At 46.3% G+C, this 23087-nt stretch overlaps 1 protein-coding gene across 6 annotated transcripts in view; it reads left to right on the top strand.

The window, feature by feature from the left end:
* Window positions 1-23087, top strand: part of LOC119169183 (pseudouridine-5'-phosphate glycosidase) — a 2087124-nt gene that overhangs the window by 238541 nt on the left and 1825496 nt on the right. For all 6 annotated transcript variants that reach the window (XM_037420298.2, XM_075886270.1, XM_075886274.1 and 3 more), the window contains one exon: window positions 5959-6085. In XM_037420298.2, the coding sequence (XP_037276195.2) occupies window positions 5959-6085 (127 nt within the window). The remainder of the gene's footprint in view (window positions 1-5958; window positions 6086-23087) is intronic.

Raw genomic sequence — 23087 nt, 5'->3', positions numbered from 1 at the left:
CAAGCAGTCATGGTTCTGAAGGTCGAAGCTGAAAAGACAGAACTCCAGCAAGAGCTACAGAAGTTCTGGAGCCTGGAGTCAATGGGGATCACAAGAAATAATTTGGATAACACCGGAAATGAAGTGGTCGAAGAATTCGAGCGCAAGATTGTCCAACAAAACGGTCGCTATCAAGGCCGCTTGCCATGGAAACAGGACGCAAACTTGGAAAACAACAAGGAAAATGCAATAAAAAGACTACAACCGACTAAAAGGCTGCAGAAAAATGAAGACATGCTGTATCGCTACAACAAAGTTATATCAGAGTATATGGCATTAGGAGTCGCAGAGGAGGTGCAAGAGCCATCAGAACAGCCAAATGCACTTTGCTACTACATGCCACATTATGCGATCATTAGAGAGGACCGAGCCACAACAAAGGTTCGAGTAGTGCTGGACACCTCGTCACATTCTCGAAAAGACATGTCTTTAAACGAGCAACTAGAGGCAGGACCCGATTTGAATGAGGACATGCTATCGCTGCTCATTAATTTCCGAAAAGAAAAAGTGGCATTAGTTGGAGATGTTGAAAAGGCATTTCTACAAATCTCTATACACGAAGAGGATGGAGATGCATTGAGATTTCTGTGGTGAAAGCATGACGCTGAAGGAAGGTTAATGAATGAAGTGCAAACATGGCGCATGGCAAGAGTAACGTTCAGAACAACACCGAGCACGTTTATACTGGCAGCTACAATTAAACACCATTTGAAACAAGTGGAAGACCGGTTTCCTGATACGACAAGGAAACTGCAGAAAGCGATCTACGTGGATGATGTCATTTTGGGAGCGGCAACGATTGATGAAGCAGTCAAGTTATACAAAGAGGCAAAGTAAGTGTTCAGAGAGGCAGCGATGAATTTGAGAAAATAGACTTCTAATGAAGAGCGATTAAAATAAATAATATATGAAAACCAGAGGGACGATTCTCACATAGATATTCGATCTAGATGATTTACAATGCTTCTGGGCTTGATATGGAAACACTCAAAGGACGTGATTTGCTTTCCATTGGAAAAGTGGAATTTATTAACAGATACAACGTGCTTGGCAAAAAGGGCCGTGTTACAAACCACAGCGAAGATATTTGACCCGCTCGGTTTGTTGTCGCCATTCACAGTACGCGCGAAAATAGGACTGCAGAGACTGTGGATAACGAACGTCACGTGGGACGACCAGCTCCCTAAAGATGAATGCGACAAATGAAAGAACCTTATGTCTGAAGCGGAGGACTTTCGAGTTCTAGAAATCCCACGATGCTACGCAAGCAAGAATAAACCAGTACTAGCATGCAAGCTGCATGTATTTGCCGACGCAAGCCCATTAGCATACAGAGTGGCAGCATACTTGATAGCATATACCACGACAGAAGCAAAGAATCAAGGCTGGTAACAGCAAAAAACCACGTAGCTCCAATTAAAGAGCTGACATTGGCGCGACTTGAACTGATGGCAGCGGTAGTAGCATCAAGATTATGCGACTACATCAAAGGTCACTTCAACGAAAGATTTCAGGAAATACACTGCTGGACGGACTCGATGATTGTGCTTCACTGGATCAAGGGAACAAGCAAAAGAGTTTCGTTTGTTGCCAACAGAATCGCAGAAATTAGAGAAAAAACACTTCAAGCAAGCTAGTCATTCGTTCAAAGTGAAGACAATCCTACAGACCTACCCACACGAGGAATAAGCGCAAAGGCATTGATAACGTCAAAGTTATAGTGGAACGGTCCCGAATGAATAACATCACTGGAAAAAAACTTAGTAAGCATAATTGGCACAAATACAGACGTGGAAGACCAGCATAAAACTCAATGTCACCAATGCATGGGAAGAGTTGAAATTGAGGCAATCTTGGAAATTGAAAGGTATTCATCATACGGACGGCTTATAAGAGTGATAGCATGGGTGTTCAGATTCATAGACAACACAAGAAAGGAAAATCACGAAGGGCCATTGACAGGAAAAGAGGTAACAAATGCAGAGAAATACTGGATAAGACAGACCCAAATATCCCTGAGACAAACAAAAGGTGAGGCCTATTCAAACACTCAATCATTTGAAATTAATAGACATGAAGTCTACCTTGATGACGATGGAATCATCAGACAGAAGGGACGACTTCAGTGCAGCTAAGAATTCAACAAGCACGTAATAGTAATTCCAAAGAATGAGCATTTCACGGAACTAATACGTCACGTACATAAAATGGTATTACACGGAGGAGTTCAAGTTACGCTAGCGCAACTTCGAACTAAGTTCTGGATATTGCAGGGTAGACAAGCAGTAAAAAGAGTTCTGAACAGATGTGTCGTCTGCAAGAGGCATAACTCCAGACCGGCGACTCAAGACATACCTCCACTTCTGGCAGACAGAGTCACTGAAGCAGAGCCATTCAAAGTCACGGGAGTCGACTTCACAGGACCTCTTTACGCAAAGGACAAGTACCAGATTGTGAAGCAATGTGTACTGATATTCACCTACGTGGTAACGAGAGGAGTACACTTGAAAGTTACAAACGATTTGTCATCGTCAAATTTTCTACGAGCATTCCGACGATTTACAGCTCGACGGGGAATGCCAGCAGTAATCTACTCGGGTAACGCCAAAACATTTATAAAAGCCAGAAAGGAAATCAACAGAGTGCTTGAAACAATTAAAAATGAGGTCTTAAAGAATTGCTGCAGTGGCCAACAAATTCAGTGGAAAACGATAGCCGAGTGCGCACCATGGTGGGGAGGATTTTACGAGCGCGTCATAAGAAGCTTGAAGACGTTGATGCGAAAAATAATACCGAAAAGCACAGCTTTGATAGAGGAGCTACGCACTATTGTAGCAGAAGTTGAAGGAACACTCAACAATCGACCATTGACTTACGTATATGAAGAAACTGACGAGCAAACGCCACTAACACCAGCAGACATCATAGATGGATTGCGACAGCTTCAAGACGTACAAACAAGGCTGTACAACGGTGACATTGAAGACGCATGGTGAAGCAGATGCAAACTCGTGCGCTCTTAGTGGAAAAGATGGCTTCAAGAATACATCAAGGAAATAAGAGATATGGTCAAAGCCAAAAAGTGGCAAGCAAAACCACTCTCACAGGGTGACATTGTGTTGGTTGAGGACAAGGCTCCAAGAACATTTCGAAAAATGTGCCGGATTGAAAAACTCTAACCTGGGCGAGACGGAATAACAAGAGCTTGTCTCCTTCGCACAGGCAAGAAAGAGCTTCTAAGAAGATCGGTGAACCACATATACCCTATGGAAGGTTGTTTCGAATAGCCCGCGAGAGCTTATAACATTTCAACTTGGGCGGGCGGGAGCCTATAAAATATCATCATCAAACGCCGGAAGAAGAAGAAAGAAGACTGTTGCCTGGAGCGAGCACGTGTTACTTCACTTCTTTTAATAAACCGTATTTGTTTGACGCAGCCCTCCGACTTCACGGAGGGCTGCGAAATTCGCAACCTAAGAAAGACCATGTTCCGAGCATTTTCGAAGAGTATCCTGCGTACCTGCAGCCTCCGAAAATGAGAGAGAGAAGCGACGCATCTGTGCGAAAACGCAAGGCAGCTGTGCCATTGAATGCACCACCACCAAAACGTAGAGCATTTGAGACCCAACTGGACTCTCCTTCGCTTTCTCTTAATTTTAATGAATTGCCCTCCGTTAATGTTGACTCTCCAGAGTTACCACTGATGGACTGCACCGCAACTGAAGAAAATTTGCTCAAACAGCTGCTTACACAGTTCTTCCGCCCAATACTCACAAATTTCGCCCTGAAAGTGACAGGCAAACAAGGCGTCGCCAATTTTTTCGAAATAAAGCCACTTTCACAAAATACCCTGAAACTGTGAGCTTGATCTCACACCTGTAGGCGTAAGTGAAAAGTCTAGTTGTTACAATATGTCTCGTGTTGCTTGCTTTCAATACGTTTGTGACTTATGTTCCGCATTTCTCCCCACAATTCTTTCTTAAATAAATCACTTGGTAGTGAGCGTTCTGTCTTGTCTGCTTGTTTCCTGTGTCCCGTTTTTATTTGCGCTCGACTTTTATTTTTAGACACCCTGCAGAATGGAGGTTGAATTTCTCTAGATTTCACTTCTAATTCATGATTACAGAAACACTTTCCAGTGAAATTTACATACAAAAAATAAAGAAGGTTCAATTGGATATAATTTTATATCACTTTGTTTTCTACTCCGTAAACAAGCATTGAGAATCTCAAGAACGCGATCCATCTGAAGTGAATTCAAAGTCTGCACTTCCCATAATTTTCAAAGGGGTACAGGTGCCGCTGAAGAAGCCCGCGTAGACACTAGCGCCAGATTCTCTTCTAGGTAATATTGTATGAAACTTTCTGGCGGCTACCTTGCATGTGCTGTGCGCACAACGCCAACACCGCCAACAGACAAGCCTTGCGTTTCAGGAGGTTCGCCCATGAAAACTCATATTGGTGCCCTTGTCATGTGGCAGCGCTATCAACCATGGCTCAAGCGAAACAACCTTTTGTGCGCACCATCAGTTTTTTCGCTTATCAAAGACGACGGCGTTTGCTCGTCGTGTGACACAATGAAAAATGTTGCCATTGGGGAGCTGAGGCACAGAAACATGGTCGCTCATTTAGCATTGACCCGGGAGCACGGTTTTCAAGGGCGAAGCACCTTAGGGTCTCAGTGGGTCGGCGTGCATCTTCCGTCATCTGTTGCTTTCGTGGCGGTCGATTTGTCTGAACGCAAAAACAGACCACCTTCGATTGCCAGGAAAGCGTTCTGCCTCTTTTGGTACCGCCTGAGCGTTAACTACGCAATGGACATTGGCTATAAAAACACAACCTCCGTCGTGAGAGAGAACGTGCTACCCAACAATTAACAAACCACATTGCAAATGTAGCATTGGGTTTTGACCAACAATATACTGCCAGCGTGAGATTACCCCGTGGGTAGTTGAAAAATACACATTTGCCGCGTGTGCTTTAACTAAAATTCAATTCCATCATTCGACATCTCCAGGTTTTGTGTTGAACTAAAATACTCTGCCCTACAGTTTCGCCTCTTCCCAGCTTCGAGTCTCGCACTCGGCTCGGTGGCTGTGTGGACTGTCTCCATCATAGATTCCTATATATACACTAAAAACTCTAGCGTTAATGTCTATGGGAGGTGGAACGCATGGTGCTTCAGCGAGAATGGGGATGATGGGTATTACATGGATTTGTTCAATCTTTGTTTTTCTGGCTCCATTTCACTTCGCGTGACTTCAAGATGCTTTGTCGCGAAACAAAAGTCAGCAAATGTACAGCAGTCGCACTTCACTACCTTTACCTTTTAGACTCACCATTTCAAATCAGTTCATGCAGTTCACAACCGTCTGCTCTTTCACTCGAAACAAAACTAGAACACAGCAAAAAAACAAAGCCACAAGAGCGTTCAAAGCCTGCAACCACGAAGACTAGGTAAGTCCGTGTACCAGCCATCATTCCCATTGTCGTTTAACGATCACTGTGCCAGAGTCTCTATAGTTACTTAAAAAAACTATATATTTCTTACTACCGAACACAGTGTTATCTGTCACTCTTTTCAATTTGTTAGTGGTATTCTCAAGGTTCATACGTGCACCTGTTGGATTTTGACGGTTTACCGCTCAAGATTGGAAGGCTCAATGAATTCTCGTCTGTCCATCCTGATGCGCCCTACAAGGCTTGAGTTTACATTAGCAAAGTGATTGGCGGTTTGAAGAACAAGCATGATGTGCAGATCTTGAATTTTCAGCTGGCCTTGCATAAAGCGAGTTCAAGTGTCATTTTTGATCGTATGGCTTTATTTTCGTTGGTGAGTGTGCCTAGAGGTGATAGTATTTATATTGCTGCAAAAAGGTATCGACACAGCAAATGACCACAGAAATTTCCTTCGAGCAGGAGACCGAAGGCGTGTGCGTGGCAACTTTCGGGGAGAGCCAGGAGTTTCCAGCTTTCTTCGCCATCCGCAGCGGCCATCGAGCACCCTGGCGTGTTGCTGACGCCACCGAGGCTGCTTCCCTCATAGGTGGGTGGCACCTGTTTTAGCTATTGATGACGAGTGCATCTGAGCCCTTTCAGCTGTAGTGTCACTAATTGACGACACCACCCACAATTTTCCTCTAGCACATGGAAAATGGAAACAAAACTGCTAATTTTGGGGGAGCATTTCTGCGAAAATTCACACTGTCGTGGACACTACCGTTGTGGCATTTTTGTTGAGTTTGGAGAAACTTGACTGATGTCACACCGGGGAGAAACGCTGAGACGGGTGAACGGTGTTTTCGGAGTGAGTCTAAATCAATCTTGTACCTATATTTTCAATGCAGTTGCATTGTGTGACCAACGTGCAGTGCGGTGCTAGAGGCCTAGGCAAGTCACTCATAAAGTCGCCATTAGTCTTCTGTACTACGACAATTATTTACTGTCAAAAAAAGAAATGAATTAAAAAAACGGTTCAGTGACTCACCACTAAAAAATGTAATTTTGAGGACGTCCGCACTTACTAATACGGTGTTCGTTTAGATTTTCTGCACTCAAGTTAAAGGAGGAATAAAGAAGCCTGATATATTTTCTTCCGTACAACCACCTGCTAGGCCCTGATGACGGTTCTTATCAGTGCTGTGAATTTTCATCGTCGTTGTCAAAAGCAACCTTAATAAAATTTGCAAAGCGTTCAAAGCCATTTTTTTATTTCACGGCCACTGGGCCCTAACGACCTGATTTGATGCCATGTGCGTAAATCCATAAGTACACCGCGGGTTAGTAGATTGTTCTTTGTTTATTGAGGAGCGGGCAAGGACGACTTCTCAGGCCCTATTAGAAATACACATTCTAAAAAAGTCTCCGATACAAATGAAACTTTCTCGCATGAAAAGTTCGGCAGATCTTATGCACCTTGTGAATCGACGTAATGTGAATCATGTGGATACAACTGCTGGACGCACAAGCATTGTGTTGAACAGTTGTAGATGTTTATATAGTCAGCTGTTTACACTTTTGTAACGATGCAAACAGGAACATGAGTATTCGCAACACCAGAAGCGATCAACTGATATAAAACGCTAGGGCTCGCTAAAGTGGTAGCCCTGCACACTGCTACATAAGTCAACTTCAGGGCTTGGTACCCACTTACAATTGACAGCTACCTGATGTGCCGGCTGTATCATAGAAGTATGAGTGTAATGTTTATAAATTAGATAGCCAGCACTGCAACCACAATTGACGTTTCAGAGACATAAGGGCATATTTGAAAAGTAGTTCTGATACCTGCAATGGCCCTGTGATAAACTGCTTTATTGCCACGAAAAATGTTGGGGTTCTAATCCTGCTGAGACGTGGACATTTATTCTTTGCATTCATTGAGTCCACGCTGTTGATGTCAGATTTTTCTTAGCACTCACCTGTTAAAATGACATCTGAGTTTTTGTCATTCTTTGGTAGATACTAAGTCTAAATCGACAGCGGTGTGTTGGCTAAGTACGCAGCGGGTTGGTAACATTATTCTTTTGACACCAGCACGTCGTATTCTGCAAAAAAAAGTGGCTACTTGGGCTGGTTGGTATTGCATTCTGAAAGAAGTCTACTTTTCTTAGTGTGCAGGGAACGTTTCAGAAAGAAAATAGAGCAGTGAGATAGAACAGAGTGCAAACCATCCTATTCTGTCATACTAGTTTTGGTTAAAACAAGTGAAGGGGGTGATCACAAGAGCATCCAGACGTAAAAGGACAGACAGAAAGACAGACAGACAGACAGACAGACAGACAGACAGACAGACAGACACACAGACAGACAGACAAGCAGGCAGGCAGGCAGGTAAGCGTGCGGGCGGGCGGGCGGGCGGGCGGGCAGGCAGGCAGGCAGGCAGGCAGGCAGGCAGGCAGGCAGGCGCGAAAAGAGCTTGCAGTTCACAAAGAAATGCTTAGCATTTATTACAAGACCAATTTTATGTATTACGCCTCAAGTTACGGCTCACTGAACTGATATTGCGGCTTCTTGTGCTGAACGAGAGAACAATACGTGGTCCCGCACGATGGTCTAGTGGCTCATGTATTGGGCTCCTGACTCGCGGGTCATGAGATCAAATCCAGGCTGCGGCGGCTGCATTTTTCATAAAGGTGAAAATGCTGTACGCCCGTGTGGTGAACGTTGAAAAACCACAGGTGGTCAAACTTTCCGGAGCCCTCTCCTACGGTGTCTCTCACAAGCATATGCTGGTTTCAAGACTTTAAATCGTGCATATCAATCATCAATCAAAATTGCAAGAGCTTGTGATGTTTCACTCACGGCCTCAGAAAAGTCACGTGAAATACTAAAGGCCTTGTTCCTCAGTTTGAAACCTTGACCTAGCACTGTCTTGAATTCCTTGTTAAAAAATTAGTGATTATAGGTCGTGTTTTGTTCAAAGAAAAGCACCCTAACCAGGTGTGGATGCACGTTGAAGAACCCCAAGTGGTCGAAATTTCCGGAGCCCTCAACTACGGTGTCTTTCATAATCATATGATGGTTTTAGGACAGTAAATCTTACATATTATTGAAGAAAAAATGAGTGACAGCATTGGAATTTCTCCAAGTTTTAAGAGCATGAAGTGCACAATTAGTGCATCTTTGTCTTGAGAGCCACACGCCGGTGGCCCCCGATCTAATTGCAATGTCTATGGTCGTCCACAACTGAGGGTTGCAGGAGCTCACCTCGTCCTGCCTGGATGAGGAAATCACACGGGAAATCACGATGAGTGTGAGTACACTTTGGCTCCCATGTCATTATTTTCGGGTAGTGTGGTCGCAGAGCAACGTTGAGGCGTGCATACGTACAACTAATAAGATCGCGCTGCAGAAGGGTTTATCTGAACATTGGCGAACAGCCTGGTCTTCACCATCAGTTACACATAAGAACTTCAAAGTAGCCCACAGTGCGTGTTCAAGTTTATCCAATAGCCAGAGTGATTGTTACTACTGAACACATGTATTAGCGTCTTGAACAGAGCTGGTTGGAATACATACTGATTTAGAATGAAAAAAATAATGCTGTAACAAGATGGATACGAGATGACAGAAAGGACGGTGACTAATAACCATATTTATGTGCAGTTGCACTTAAATGCGCACAGAAAGACACAATCAGCAACCTTTATTTACAGATGCTTTTCCTTACAATTAGTATATTGCCACATTCCAAGTCATGTTATCGCCTCATTTCATTGTCAAAAATTCTCAGTGCAAAAGACGCCTGTGATGTTTGAGAAGCTTCGGGACTGATGTATATAATTTTGTTAAAGATGACGCCCATTTCGCGAAAATTACAAATAATTTTGGAACCTACGTGGCTGCTAGCAATAACGCTAGAATATTCAACGGCATGTGCATAAATGCTAACAGGCTTCACCACTTGCCAGTTCATCGACGGCCGATGCTCAGTTCGCCGCTATCAGTACCAGTGTCTTGTGTAGTTTTTCCTATATGTGGAAAATAAACAGTTTAACCAAATAAACAGTTTAATCTTCAACCTACTGTCTGCTCCCTTCGTCAAAGTCACGACTCCGTGATATGTGGTGGAAGTGCTTCCTGATTAATGTACCACACGCCCCCCTCCAATCGTGAGCCAAGTGCACGTCGCGGAGAAACACCGACGCCAACCACGACCATTGATTCAGTCGCAGGCAACAAAGTTTACCATTGGAGTACGGGTGTTTGCCCGACTAGACTCGCACGACGACCGTGACGACGACTGCAGCGATGATGACAGCCGCTACACCACCACCAGCGGCGATCATTAAGTAGCCACCCCAAGAGCCACTGAGATTCCATGGATCACCTAGTAAAGACCCGGAGAGGTGGCTGCAGACACGCAACCGCGTCGCCAACTTGAACTGCTGGGACCCCGAAGAAAAACTACGTCACGTATACTTCTGCCCAGAAGACTCCGCAAGATTCGAGAACAGGGAATCGATGCTACGGACCCGGGATCTCTTTCGGACGACGTTGTTAGGCACCTTCCCGAGCTTTCTCTGCAAGAAAAGGGCTGCCACATTGCCCAAGACACGGGGGCAGCTTCCTAATTAAACAGTGACTATCTCCGTGAAAGAAATGACCTCGGTTGTTTCGTCACGCCAACCTCGTCATGGCTGAAGAGAAGAACCAACCCAAGACGGTCAATGAAATACTTATCGAGGCCAGAACTGTAGAAAATGCGCTTGAGATGTGGAAGACGCAGTAAAACCGCCGTGCATCATTCAACTGCGTCGAAACTTTTAGTACCAATGACCTGCACCAGACCAATCGAGACTGTGGGAGGAGCTGCACAAGCTGCTGCCTTTGCTGCAACCTCATGCTCATTCGATTCCCGACATTGTTCACGAAGAAGTTCACCAGTCGCTTGGAATCCCCGAAGCACTGAAGCCTGAACCGGAAGCTATGAGCTACGCCACTGCAGTGCACCACAACGCTCTTCCATGCCCACGTGAGGACACTGCCCACCGCAGTTCTCCCGCCAGGCACCACCGCCGCTACCGATGACGCCGGCCAGCGCTACACTTACAGGAAGATTGACGTCTGGCGCGCGCCCCTGACCAGCGTCGACTGTGCTACCGCTGTGGTGAAGCCAGGCGCACGTACCAGCGCTGCTAGCACCACTGGATAGGAGTACGTTGTTTCGTCATCGACGGGTGGCGTCCACTGCAGTGTGATGAAAGGCCATGTGACATAGCATACCTAGACAACACTCGATGGCCTGAGGTCGTCCTCATATGGTACAATCGTCCTCGCACAGTTATCATTGACCTTAGTACTTACTGAGGACGACACAAGTTGGTTTGACCCAGAAACGTCTTTTCGGGTGCTTTCTGAAGACAACAATTGGTCCGGAAAAGGTCCTGTCAAGGATCTTTTGGGGATGAAAAAAGCATTGCACTGAGCACTTAGATATAATTCCTCAAAACTTTTGCGCACCAAGTAGATGCATTTCATATGTGAAAACTTTCTCCTCCCATTCGTTTCATACAGTTATAAAGTTATCGTATATTTTTACCTGGTTTGTTTCTTTTAATTTTGGCAGAAACTTTTCAAATATGCCTTCCGCTTATTGAGACACGCGTAAATAATTGGCTTAGGGTATCGAACTTGGTAATGCGAAATATACATTTGAAACAATGTGTTCTTAAATGTCACAACCTCAAATTGCTCATTATACGCGGCTGTAGCGCGTAATAACAAACTAGCAGCTGGCAACAATTGACCTTGCACACCATTGTGGATTGTCAAGTAGTCAAGCCATTCCAAGCCAACTGACTGTCAAAATGGGGTCTGCCAGGGAAGGTGCTGTGTACTAGTGAAGGTTCGTGTCCTTTGTTGTTTGTGTGCATGGTTAAAAGTGAGATATGTGTGAGAGTGTAAGTCGTAGGTGATGACGGTAGGTAAATTGCCGTGTTGATGGGTGCACTGGGCTGCTCAGCGTTCAGACTGATCATGGATGCATTGTTACCAGCCGACCGTGGCGAGGTGTGGTTCGAAGCAGCCTGGAACAACAGCCAATCGCGATCAATTGGGCTTCGAAGCAGCCTGGTCCCAATGTGAAAGGATCGACTTTTGCATCTGACCCATGGCCCGACCTCGGGAAGGTCAAGTAAACGCCCGTGTCGAGTGTACTGATAGGCTGTCAGAGCAGAGCCTCAAACACTAGTGAGTGCATTGGGCACAATACACGTGGTGATGAGGACACTGTGTCAAACTTTCGAGGAAGATTACAAACGTGGTTGATTGAGCTGTGTTGACTGCCTTGATACTGCTTTTCTTTTTCAGACTATACGTGGACTCTAATGCCTGACAAAGGTGTCAGTTGTGATTAATTACTGTTAAATAAATTTCAGTCAACAAGCTTTGTTTGTTTTGTCACCTCTCTGTTGATTGATACAGTATATATACATGAGACATCGCAGGTGTTGTTTTTTATGTATGAAAATTTCATAAAAACAAGTAAATCCTAAGTGGTATCGCTGCCCGCAGTACTGAAACAGCCACGCCAACTATCAAAAGATACTGAAAAAGTTCTGAAGTGTTATTTGAGGATGTGCTGAGGTTGTTATGTGTGTGGACAAGGAGACGGGATTAGTGCCATTCTAGTACCATAAGAGGATATTCTGAAGGCGTCATATTGTCCTCACGAAGGGACACTGAGGACGTCCTGAGGTTGTTTGTGTTGTCTGGGTACCATCTCGCCGGAGTGCAGAGGACACCCCAGTCATCTTCTTGTTAACTCTCACCCGGCCGCTACATGTCACCGTACCGTCCGCAGTACAATGGCCCAAACCGGGTTCGGTCACCTAGAACGTACTCGAAAAACTTAAGACAGCAACTGATGGAAGTGTGGTTGCTGTACGAAGAACTGCCGAAGATCCTTCGCCGCCATGAACGACACTGAAACGAAACCTCAAGAACCCACCGCAACATGAATGTCATGAATGTCATGAATGTTGCCCCGACGTCGAAACTTCGGGGCCAGAAGATGACTTGTTGCAGCATCGATTCAGTAGTACGAATCGTCGTAACCGAGATCCGATGGTGCGATCTAACTGCAACGCGATGACCTCGACGTCCTAATCGACGACCACAGCGTCACAGCTCTCATCGACACCGGAGCCGACTATTACGTCATCAGTGGGACATTCACCGTGAAGCTGAATAAAGTTGGGAACTTGGGAAGGCCCCAAAATTTATACAGCTGGATGTCTCCTTCTTACGCTGGCAGAATCCTGCACAGCTAGAGTCACCATTAACCGTAAGATTTATCCCCCAAGCTTTGTTTTACTGCAGCATTGCTCGAGAGACGTCATTCTTGGAATGAAATTCTTGGGCCTCCACAGTGCGATCACCGATCTGAAAACAAAGTCGATAACAATATCCTCAAAAAAATCACTGCCACCGCACACGCTGTCAGGAAGACATGCCTTGAATGTGCTGCAAGGCCAAGTCACCATTCCTCCTTGCTCCAGCGTCAGCATTTCCATCGGCACTGAAGATTCCACCGACGTGCATGGCTTCGTTGGAGGTAACCAGCACCTGTTGACCAACCGAGAAATTTATGCCGCCAGAGAAATAGCCCAGCTAAAGAAAGGGAACGCAAGGGTGATGCTCACGAACTTCATCAAGGATTCCAAGCGCGTTAGCAAAGGCACGAAGATTGCCTACGTCGAAGCGATATTGAAAGCCAGCAACGCTTTCCCCCTCACCGATTCCGCCGAATCTACTCCGATGGCTGCAACTCTTCAGCCAGCTTTTGACGTTAATGCGAGCCTTCCGACACATAAACGAGAGGAGCTCGAAAACCTGCTCCTGAAATACAAAACCTGCTTTTTGTAGTCGTCAAGAATCCGACGGACCCATGTCGCGAAACACCGAATCATATTTGAAGAAAATGCCAGGCGACTCTCTCAGAGTTCGTAGAGAGTTTCGACGCGACAATGCGAGGCTATAGGGAAACAGGTCGACGAAATGCCTTGCGTATTTATCTAGCCTTCATAGAGTCCATGTTATCTAGCCTTCATAGAGTCCATGGGCGTCACTGGTGGTGCTAGTGAAAAAAAAAATGGAACACTACGCTTCTGCGTTGACCGTCGCTGACTGAACAAGGTAACGATACCCTCTCCCCAGAATAAACGACATCCTTTATTGACTCCACAACGCCAATTACTTTTCATCTATGAACATCAAGACAGACTATTAGCAGATCGAAGTAGACAAAAGAGGCAGAGAAAATACTGCATTCGCAGCACCAGACGGCCTCTTCGAGTTCGTATTCATGCCCTTTGGCACTTGCTCGACGCCTGTGACGTTCCAGAGTTTTATGAACACTGTGCTTACTAGATTGAAGTGGCATACTCGCCTGGTGTAGTTAGACAATGTCGTCGTGTTTTCCTCAAGCTTCGACGACCATCTTCAGCGCCTTGAAGGTGTACTTGAAGTAACCAAGACCTCCGGGCTCACTCTGAAGCCATATAAGTGCCACTTTTCATACGAGCAACTCTTGCTCTTGGGACACATGATAAGCAAGTCTGGAGCACGCCCCGACCCGCCCAAGACAACAACCATCACTTTATTTCCATCACCCACCAACAAGAAGGCTGTGCGTCGATTGCTCGGCCTCTGCGCCTATACTCGCGTTTTATCAGAAATTTTGCCCGCATCGCTGAGCCACTCATTACCCTTACAAAGACCGACGTCGAGTTCAAGTGGGAAACTCCGCAGGAAGAAGCATTTCAAGAACTAAAACGATGCCTGCAGACACCGCAGATATTAGCTCCTTTCGACGAGAACGCCGACATGGAAATCCACACCGACACAAGCAGTGTAGGGCTCGGAGCTGTCCTGGTGCAGAAAAGTGACAGACTTGAAACGGTCATCAGTTATGCGAGCCGGCCACTATCCAAGGCGGAAGTCAACAATTCTACAACAGAAAAGCAATGCCTAGCCATCATCTGGGCTACCTGCAAGTTTCGCCCTTATCTCTACGGCGGCCTTTCAAAGCTGGGAGCGACCGCCTTGCCATCTGTTGGCTAGCTAACTTGAAGGACCATTCAGGTCTCACCGCATGGTGGAGTCTGCGACTTAAGGAATTCGACATCACCGTCAATTACAAGTTGGGACGACGGCACTCTGACGCCGACTGCCTGTCTCGCGCCCCTGTTGACCCACCACCACAGGACGACGAGGACGGCGACTGTTTCCTGGGAACCTTAAGCGTCGATGGTTAGCGGAACGACAGTGTGAAATCAAGGACCTTGTAGAATACAGGGCAAGGCTGCCATTGTTCTAAAGGTCTTCAAGCGAGCACTGGTGTCACTTTTATAGCGTAACGGTATCCTCGTCAACAAAAACTGTTCACCACATCGGGCCAACTGCCTCTTCGTAGTGCCTTCGGCATCACGTCCAAAAGTTTTGGATGCTCCGCACGATGACCCGAAGCTGGTCACCTTGATGTTTCCTGTACACTCGCGAGAATACAGGAGAAGTATTACTGGAGATGAGTTGCCGCCGACGTCACTCATTACGGGAGGATATGTCGAGACTATCAATGACAAAAGACGCCACCGACTTGGCCAGCTGGACTTCTCCAGCATACCTAGCCACCTCTCTGGCCCTTTCAGAAAATCAGCAAGAACTTACTGGGGCCGTTCCTGACGTTGAATTGCATGGATCGTTGGAGGTGCAGGCTACCTAACCCGCTGCACTGAGACAACGGCTCTGCCCATAGGATATGCCACCGAGCTAGCAAAGTTCTTTTTCGAAAACATCGTCCTGCGTCACAGAGCTCCAGAGGTTTTCGCCGCAGACAGAGGAACGGCTTTTACGGCGAACCTACTCAGGCGATCCTCAGGTACAGCCAGACAAGTCACCGCCGGACCACCGCCTACCATTCGCAGACGAATGGTCTCGCCAAGCGTCTTAATAAGACCATCACCGATATGCTGGCCTTGTATGTCGACGTCGAGCACAGTGATGTTCCGTGCAGAAAATTTTTTTCCTTTTTAGGGGAATTTTCGCCTGTCATTTTGAGCTAAAGGGAAACAGGGAATTTTTGAGATATTACAGGGAATTTCTCGAATGGTTCAATTTTCCTATCACGACCAATATTTAGCGGTCATAGTGCACCTTCATCTGCTGTAATATATTCTGGCACATGCACCACGGCAGCATAGACCTTAAGATTTGTTTCTGCTATTTACGTTGAGCGACTTCTAGTTCCATATTTCTGTTAGATTTTGAGCTCACAATGCGCAGTGTACTAACAGTATAGAAAATAATAAAGTCATACTTTCATTGTGCAGCAGTGGAGGTGCTATTCTTGTTGCCAAAAGTCGCCATTACGTCAGACATGTGTAGTTATAATGTGTTTGTGAGTGTGGATGGGCGTGAAAATTAGTACTGTTATGCAGAGAAATATGCTAGGAATTTCTCAACGTTTGCAGGAGAAAATCTCCGAAATAGAAAATTTTGATGTTACTGAATGGGAATTCTTCGGCGTAGTACGGAACATCACTGGTCGAACACAAGACGGGGGATGCAATTCTTCCATTTGTCACCTTCGCTTACAGCACGGCCGTTCAAGAAATGAAAACGATGAAGCCGTACAAGCTGTTGTGTGGAAGGAGCCCAGCCACCATGCTTGAGCCCTTGTTACCCACCGTCAGTGACAAAGAAAGCATCGATGTGACTGTATATCTCCAGCGTGGTGAAAAATCTCAACAACTCACCCATCTCTGCATCAAAAACCAACAAACAACCGACAGCTGCCGTTAAAATCTTCGAAAAAGTTTGGTAGAATACCAGCCTGATGACCGTGTTTGGGTGCGGACGCCCGTACGCCAATGTAGTCTCAGTGAAAAACTTCAGTGATGCTACTTCGAACAATACAGGGTAGTCCGGCGTCTGAGTACAATAGACTACGAGTTTGTTTACAAAGGAATCACGAACTCTCAACGGCGCCATGTTCAGCCCTAAATCTTCCATGTCGTGCGCCTCATGCCATTTCATGCGCGAACATGAGGACTGTATTTCGTTGTTTTTGCTGTGCTTTATTGTTTCTACCTATTGTTCATTTTCTTATCATTTTTTATTGTACTCTCATCTTGTTTTGTCTTGAAGCATTGGGGCGATGACTTTTTTTACAGAAGGGAAATGCCACAATCCAAGTCATGTTATCGCCCCGCTTTCAAATTCATGCAATTCTCAGCGTAAACCGCACCTGGAGTGACCGATTGATATGAGGGATTTAACGTCCCAAAACCACCGTATAATTATGACAGACGCCGTAGTGGAAGGGTTCGGAAATTTCGACCACCTGGGGTTCTTTAATACGTGTACCCAAATCTGAGAACACGGGCCTACAACATTTTCGCCTCCATCGGAAATGCAGCCGCCATAGCCCGGATTCGATAACGCAACCTGCGGGTGGGCAGTCGAGTATCTTAGCCACTAGACCTCCGCGGCGGGGCACACTTGCATTGTTCGAGAAGCTTCGAACTGCAGTAGATAACTTTCTTAAGATTACGGCCACTTCGAGAGCATTCGAGATTATTCTTCAACTTATGTGGCCACCAGCGATAAGGCTGGAATATTCGACAACACATGAATTACGACGCTCTTTACCGCTCGCCAGTTGATCGACGGCTGACGCTCAGTTCGCCGCCATCAGCGCCAGTGTGTTGCTGTAATCGTCCCTTTTACGTGGCCACAGGCTCGACCAAGTAAACAGTTTAATATTCAACCTATTGTCCGCTCCCTTCATCGACGACACGATCCCGTGACAATATTGTACCACGCGCACCTACTCAATTACTTCTTGTCACGAGATCGGGGTTTGCCTTCACGAACATTTACCACGACTCGTAGCAGGCACCATAACAGTCTTGCGGCAACTTTGGCACTGATTGAGAGTAGTGATAAACAACTTTATTAGGGCAGATGGCGGTTTTCTAAGTGGCGAGGACTGTCAGGCCGTGCCTGGTTGCCACCTCATCAGTGGATTTGATGGCCCGGAGATGGGTCTCCAGGCTTGTGGTCATGAGGATTCTCTCCCAGGTCTCACTTGAAGGTGACCGTCTTAGGAGGATTGGTCGGGGAGGGTCCTTGCTGAATCCCCAGATGATGTGGTACAAGGTGGTGCTCTGTGGCTTGCAAAGCGTGCACGTAAATGTGAATAAGATTGGGTATATGTATCTGTGTATGTACGGATGGGAAATGAGTTGGCTTGAAGCCACCGGCAAGTGATTTGTTGAGATTTGTTTAGTTGCAGGTGCGGCGGTGGTCTTGTTTGCCTTGATAGCTTCCAGTACTGCGGGATGTCGTGAAACTTAACGAGTGGTTCAGTTGCTCCGATATTGTGGTCCGAAGTCTGACCCACCACTTGGTGTACGAGTCTTCGGGCTAGTCTGTGGGTGGCTTCGTTAACCGGGTTTCCAGCGTGCGCTGGGACTCAGACGAGTTGGATTAAACGGAGATCGTTACCTTCGGTGCTGCTGGCAGCAGTGTCGCCTGAGGCGCTGCGTGTCACTCGGGGCAGAGCATGGAGGATGTTCGTCGTGGTTGCGGAAACAGTGCCACGGGCAAATCGGATAATGGAAGATTTGGAGTCACTAATGATTGTTTCAGATCCGGCCATTTCGGCTAATGCTATGGCAGCTTTTGCAGCCTTGGTTGGGTTCTGTGTGCATATGGATTGAGAGAGTTCTCATACGGTTGCGCACACTACACGACTAGCAGAGTTTATTCTGCTGCTACGATGAGCCCTCGCGATAATGGGAGAAGTTTTGATCATTCATGTAGTAAATATGGCACGCTCCTCCGGTGCTCAGATCTGTCGACACCCGACGACCGCAGTCGCAGTCATCATCTTACATGTTTCCTTGATAGTGTGCTGTGCCGCACGTGTGTGGTTTTGTCATGTGTGTGGCGTTACGTGGAATGAGCTATATAGTGTCTTGTAAGGGTATGCAATAAACAAAAGTTGTAAGTTAGCGTTAACACTGTCGTTTGTTTTTTTTTTCTTCTTGACTATAGTATCTTCACGCTTAAACTGAGCTACGCTGAATCCATATTTTATAACGCACCAACTCGCCCAGTCAGCAGTACCTGTCGATCTTACAGCAGTTTGCCTTTCGGCAGCCATAAGTAGGTCGAACACAGTTTTTGTCTTTGTCACCTTGTGCTGAGCGTTCTTCAGTCACAACCACTTGACCTCTGGTGGAAGCCATGGTCTGTTGTTCACATTTTGTACACCCGCGAAAAGCTGCGTACAAGCTTATGCAGTGAATAGGATGCCTGAACACTCACAAGCTTTCCGAAAACAGTGAGTGATGAAGCCCTATACTGCCAGAATACGGACTGATAAGTCAAACTCCGACGACAAGGAGAGCAGCCACGATGTTGCCCGTGAGAGTCGTGATGCAGAAACTCAGGAAGCAGCAAGTCACCGTGGATCACTGTTTTTGATGGGTATTCGAAAAGTATCCTTCAAACAAGCTAAAACTAAGAAGCCAAGCCATTTGTTTTCAGCACCAAATTCGTAGCCAAAAGGCAGAAAACCGCAAATATCAAGAGTTTTGATCATTTAATTAATGAGGACTATCATTTCGAAGTAACAATGGCTTAGAAATAACAGCACAGTTTTTGCCTCTTTTTTTCGTCTTCAAGCCATAAGCACATCTCAAATCAATGAACAAACTATAAATTTTGTACAGCTGCATCAGGCCCGTAGCCAGAAGGCGGGTGGTGCCCTAGGTGCCCAGGGGACTACTGATATTCGGGGGGGGGGGGGGGGGTAACAAAAATAAGTGATGAAAATAGGTATTTATCTAAAGTACTCAAGGCCTTCAGGAAGTGCCTTCCTGCTACCGAAAAAAGTCCGGTCTGGGGGTGTGGTCTGCATATAGTATACGTATCGTCGAGTAATTGCCAAAATAGGACCACTGCAAGATGCGAATCAGTAGGCTCAATAATTGTACTACTAGGTCGGGGGATCTATTCGCTGGCGCATACTTTTAGTAGTTACCATAAACCCAGTTCAACTTCAAAAAGTGATATTGCTTGAAGACAACCAGTCCAGTTATTTTCTGTGTTTTACTTATGCAATGAATCACTTTTTGTCACGTGTACGAGAACATCCGCTTTATGTAGGTATCAGAAACTGGCTCCCAGCCTCGGCGTCGATTGTAGGCAGCGTGAACAGCGTGCTAGACACGTGTTCTCCCTCAAGCGTACGACTTTATCAGTTACATCTAATCATAAAGGTGCACTAAAATTTGACATTTAGCATAAAACTTATATTGGGTAACTTCATCATCTATCCTTTTTCGTAAGTACTTAAACTCACATAATTATAGGCCAATTTTCACCAGAATATGTGTCACACTGGCAAACGAACAAGGACTTCATTATTCCGTCTTGGAAGGTCCACTGCGTGTTACGTTAAGGGTTTAGTTGAGTACCACCCTGCCGGTGGGTGTAAGGAATGCACGTGCACTAGCTGATACACCGGATTGTGCCAAGATAGCATTTCAAAGTGCACAGGAAGTAGCCGTGGTGCCAACCTGAAATTATCACCGCCAGATGGACTCAAAAGCCGCCGATTTGGCACGAAGTGGCCACCGGCAGTGACCCTGCCATGAATCATTTTTCGAAAACCCACATAAATGGCTGAAGACGTAGGGCTGAATCACCTTCTTCAAGAACTGTGACTCTGAAGTGCAAGAGCATCACGTCTCCTTTTACATAGAAGAGGCCGCCATGACGTGTTTCGAGAACCACGAATCCATGTTTGAATACAGATCTCACTCAGATGAAGGCACGTACGTATCTTCCTCATGAAAACAAATATCTGTATAATAAGTCGCTTCTTTTACTACAGTAAACCCAGCATGCCAAAAAGTGAAAGTCAGATTTTTTATGCGGCAGATATAAGGTGTCTTTGTGGGGTTAATAATAACTTCACCAGAAAACGTCGCTGACTTTGGTTTCGCGGCTTCTGTAGAGAGCACTGCCAGTGTTCCTTTTAGCATGTGGCCATAAGGAGGCACAACTGTCCACCAAGCGGATTTATTGGATTCGGGGAGAGCTAATAAAGTTTTTTTTGGCTTCTGCTTGCCAGCAGTCCGCCTCGTTCTTCGGCTTCCGGGCTGAACATGGTGCCAGAAGTGGGGAAACGCCATCATTCCGACGTGCCTAAGAGCGCTGTATCAACCCCCACTGAAGACAACGCGAACAACGTTCAGACTGGCGTATCTGGCTTGCGCCCTCCAGCGAACTTCACATTTTCTAAGGCCGGAGAATGGCCCATGATGATTGCAACGTTCTAAAGCTACGCCTTTGTGGCTGGCCTGCACAATGCCAGTGACGACGCCCAGGTATGGAGACTTCTTTACTGTACGGGACGGCAAGCCTGATCCATTCTTTCGTCCTCATGGGTAACGACACCAGAGACGCTTCTTTTCGCATCGGTCAAATAAAAATTGCATTCGCACTTCATTCGCCCTGGTTTTAGCTATACGAAAATCATCGTTTTCACCACCACATTCAGCAGCCAGGCGAGTCTGTATATGACTTTTTCATGGCTTGAACAGACAGATGCTTGGGCTAGTTGGTGATTGGGAATCAACATATTTGCGCAGTGCAAGACTACGAGTAGTTACGGCGCAACTACAGAAGAAGAGACAAGGACGGAAAGAGTGCTGTCTCTTCTTCTGTAGGTGCGCCGTAACTACTCGTAGTCTTGCGCTGTGCAAATATGTTTTTCACTGTGTTACGTAACCTGGTAAAGCGCTGCAGCTACAACAGCCCCCTTGTCGAGGACCGTCTTGTTCGGGACAGATTTGTCATGGGCATAAACGACGGGAAACTCTCTCATCAATTATGCCGCTGCACAAAACTTACCTCCGAAGAATCACTGTGCCAAGCCCACATTCATGAGGACACAGAGAAAGAACGGTAATCCCGCCAAAGATTTACTGTGGATAACGCCTTTGCTGAAACGCTGAACATCGATTCGGCTCGTCGAAATGATACGCCCAGCCTTTCGTCCCGTTATCAGTCTGAACACTCGGCCGCGCTATCATGTCGCTATTGTGGGCGTCGGCGACACCCTCGCAAAAACTACTCTGCCCAAACATCGCTGAGCCATTATTGCAAAAAGGTAGGGCATTTTGCCAAAGTTTGTATGAAGAAGAACAGAAACGACCTGCTCGGATCTATTGAACTCGATAACGGGGATTCACGCTGAGCAAGGTACATGGAAATAGATTGAAATAGAATGAAAAGGTGGGCTAGTTGCTAATTCATAATTATCCAGCGAACTGGGAGTGTGCGAGGAACACACACACACATGAAGCAAGAGGAGGCACACAGCTGGAGCACGCAATAACAACTTGTTTATTCTCACGTTAGAAGGACATATAAGTGCACAAGGGTGCGCATGTCAACCGGAATAAGACGATAGTGAGAGCAGTATGCATGGCGTTCATTCGAAGCACTTTTCTAAGAATGATCTATATAGTCAAACTCACAGTCAAGTAGTGATAATGATGGATGGCTGATACATTTGTAAGAAGACGTGCAGCGTTTGGTTTCTCACATATCTTATTTATTTCTGCTCCGGAATGGACGTCTACAGATGCTGTGCTTCTTGCTGGTGTCCAATTCTCTCGTACTGGCTCGAACAGGCGGAGCAGCTGCGGCACTACTTCTTCGTATTCTCCGAGACGCTGACGGCTTGCCATAGGGCGAAAAACGCTACGAGCGCGCGACGAGAGCGGACATGCGTCACATCGGCTCCCGCTCTATTCGTGAGGGCCGGTGGAACCCTGCTTCACACTTCATCGAGATTATTCTTGTCTTCTTTGTAACATTGTTCGGCACTAGAAGACACCTCTCTCCGCCAGGTGGGCTAATTTTGGGCCATTTTATGTCCACTTGTTGACCTGACCTCGTGGGAGCTACGTTGGCCCGACTGAGCGTTGCACCGAACGCTGGCTCCGTCAGAACTTCTCCGTGGCCGCAGCCACCGATGGCGGCCACCACTCTCCGTGGATATGATCACACGACGTTGGCGTGGAAACAATTTTCTACCCCAGTGCCCAAAAAATCTGTTCCACCAACGAATATTGTGGATTAGGGACTGTTCTCTGTGGTGGCCCTCCGCAAGCGTCGCCAGCAATCTAAAGCAACAAAGGCATCGGCTACTAATAAGGCCCCGTCCGCGAACATACCACCCGAGAAGAAGACATCCCGTGTATCGTGGCGGCCTACCGCTATGCCCCGCATTGCTGCGGAAGACTTCAACATCATGCTGAAGCCTCGTGTCACGGTGGATCTCAAAGCTACTTTTCAACCACGTGAACTATGCGCCAAGCTCACCTCATACGTAAACGCTACCTTCAGTGACTCTGTCAGTGTGTGGCCTATGTGGGAGCAAAATATCACTGTGGTTTCCACTGCAAACATCAACTCTGTGAACCTTCTCTCTCGAGAATTCTCACTCGAAACATCAC

The sequence above is a fragment of the Rhipicephalus microplus genome, chromosome 2, assembly GCF_043290135.1.
Source record: "Rhipicephalus microplus isolate Deutch F79 chromosome 2, USDA_Rmic, whole genome shotgun sequence".
In the NCBI taxonomy this organism is placed as follows: domain Eukaryota; kingdom Metazoa; phylum Arthropoda; class Arachnida; order Ixodida; family Ixodidae; genus Rhipicephalus; species Rhipicephalus microplus.
This window is presented reverse-complemented; position numbering and strand designations above follow the sequence as displayed.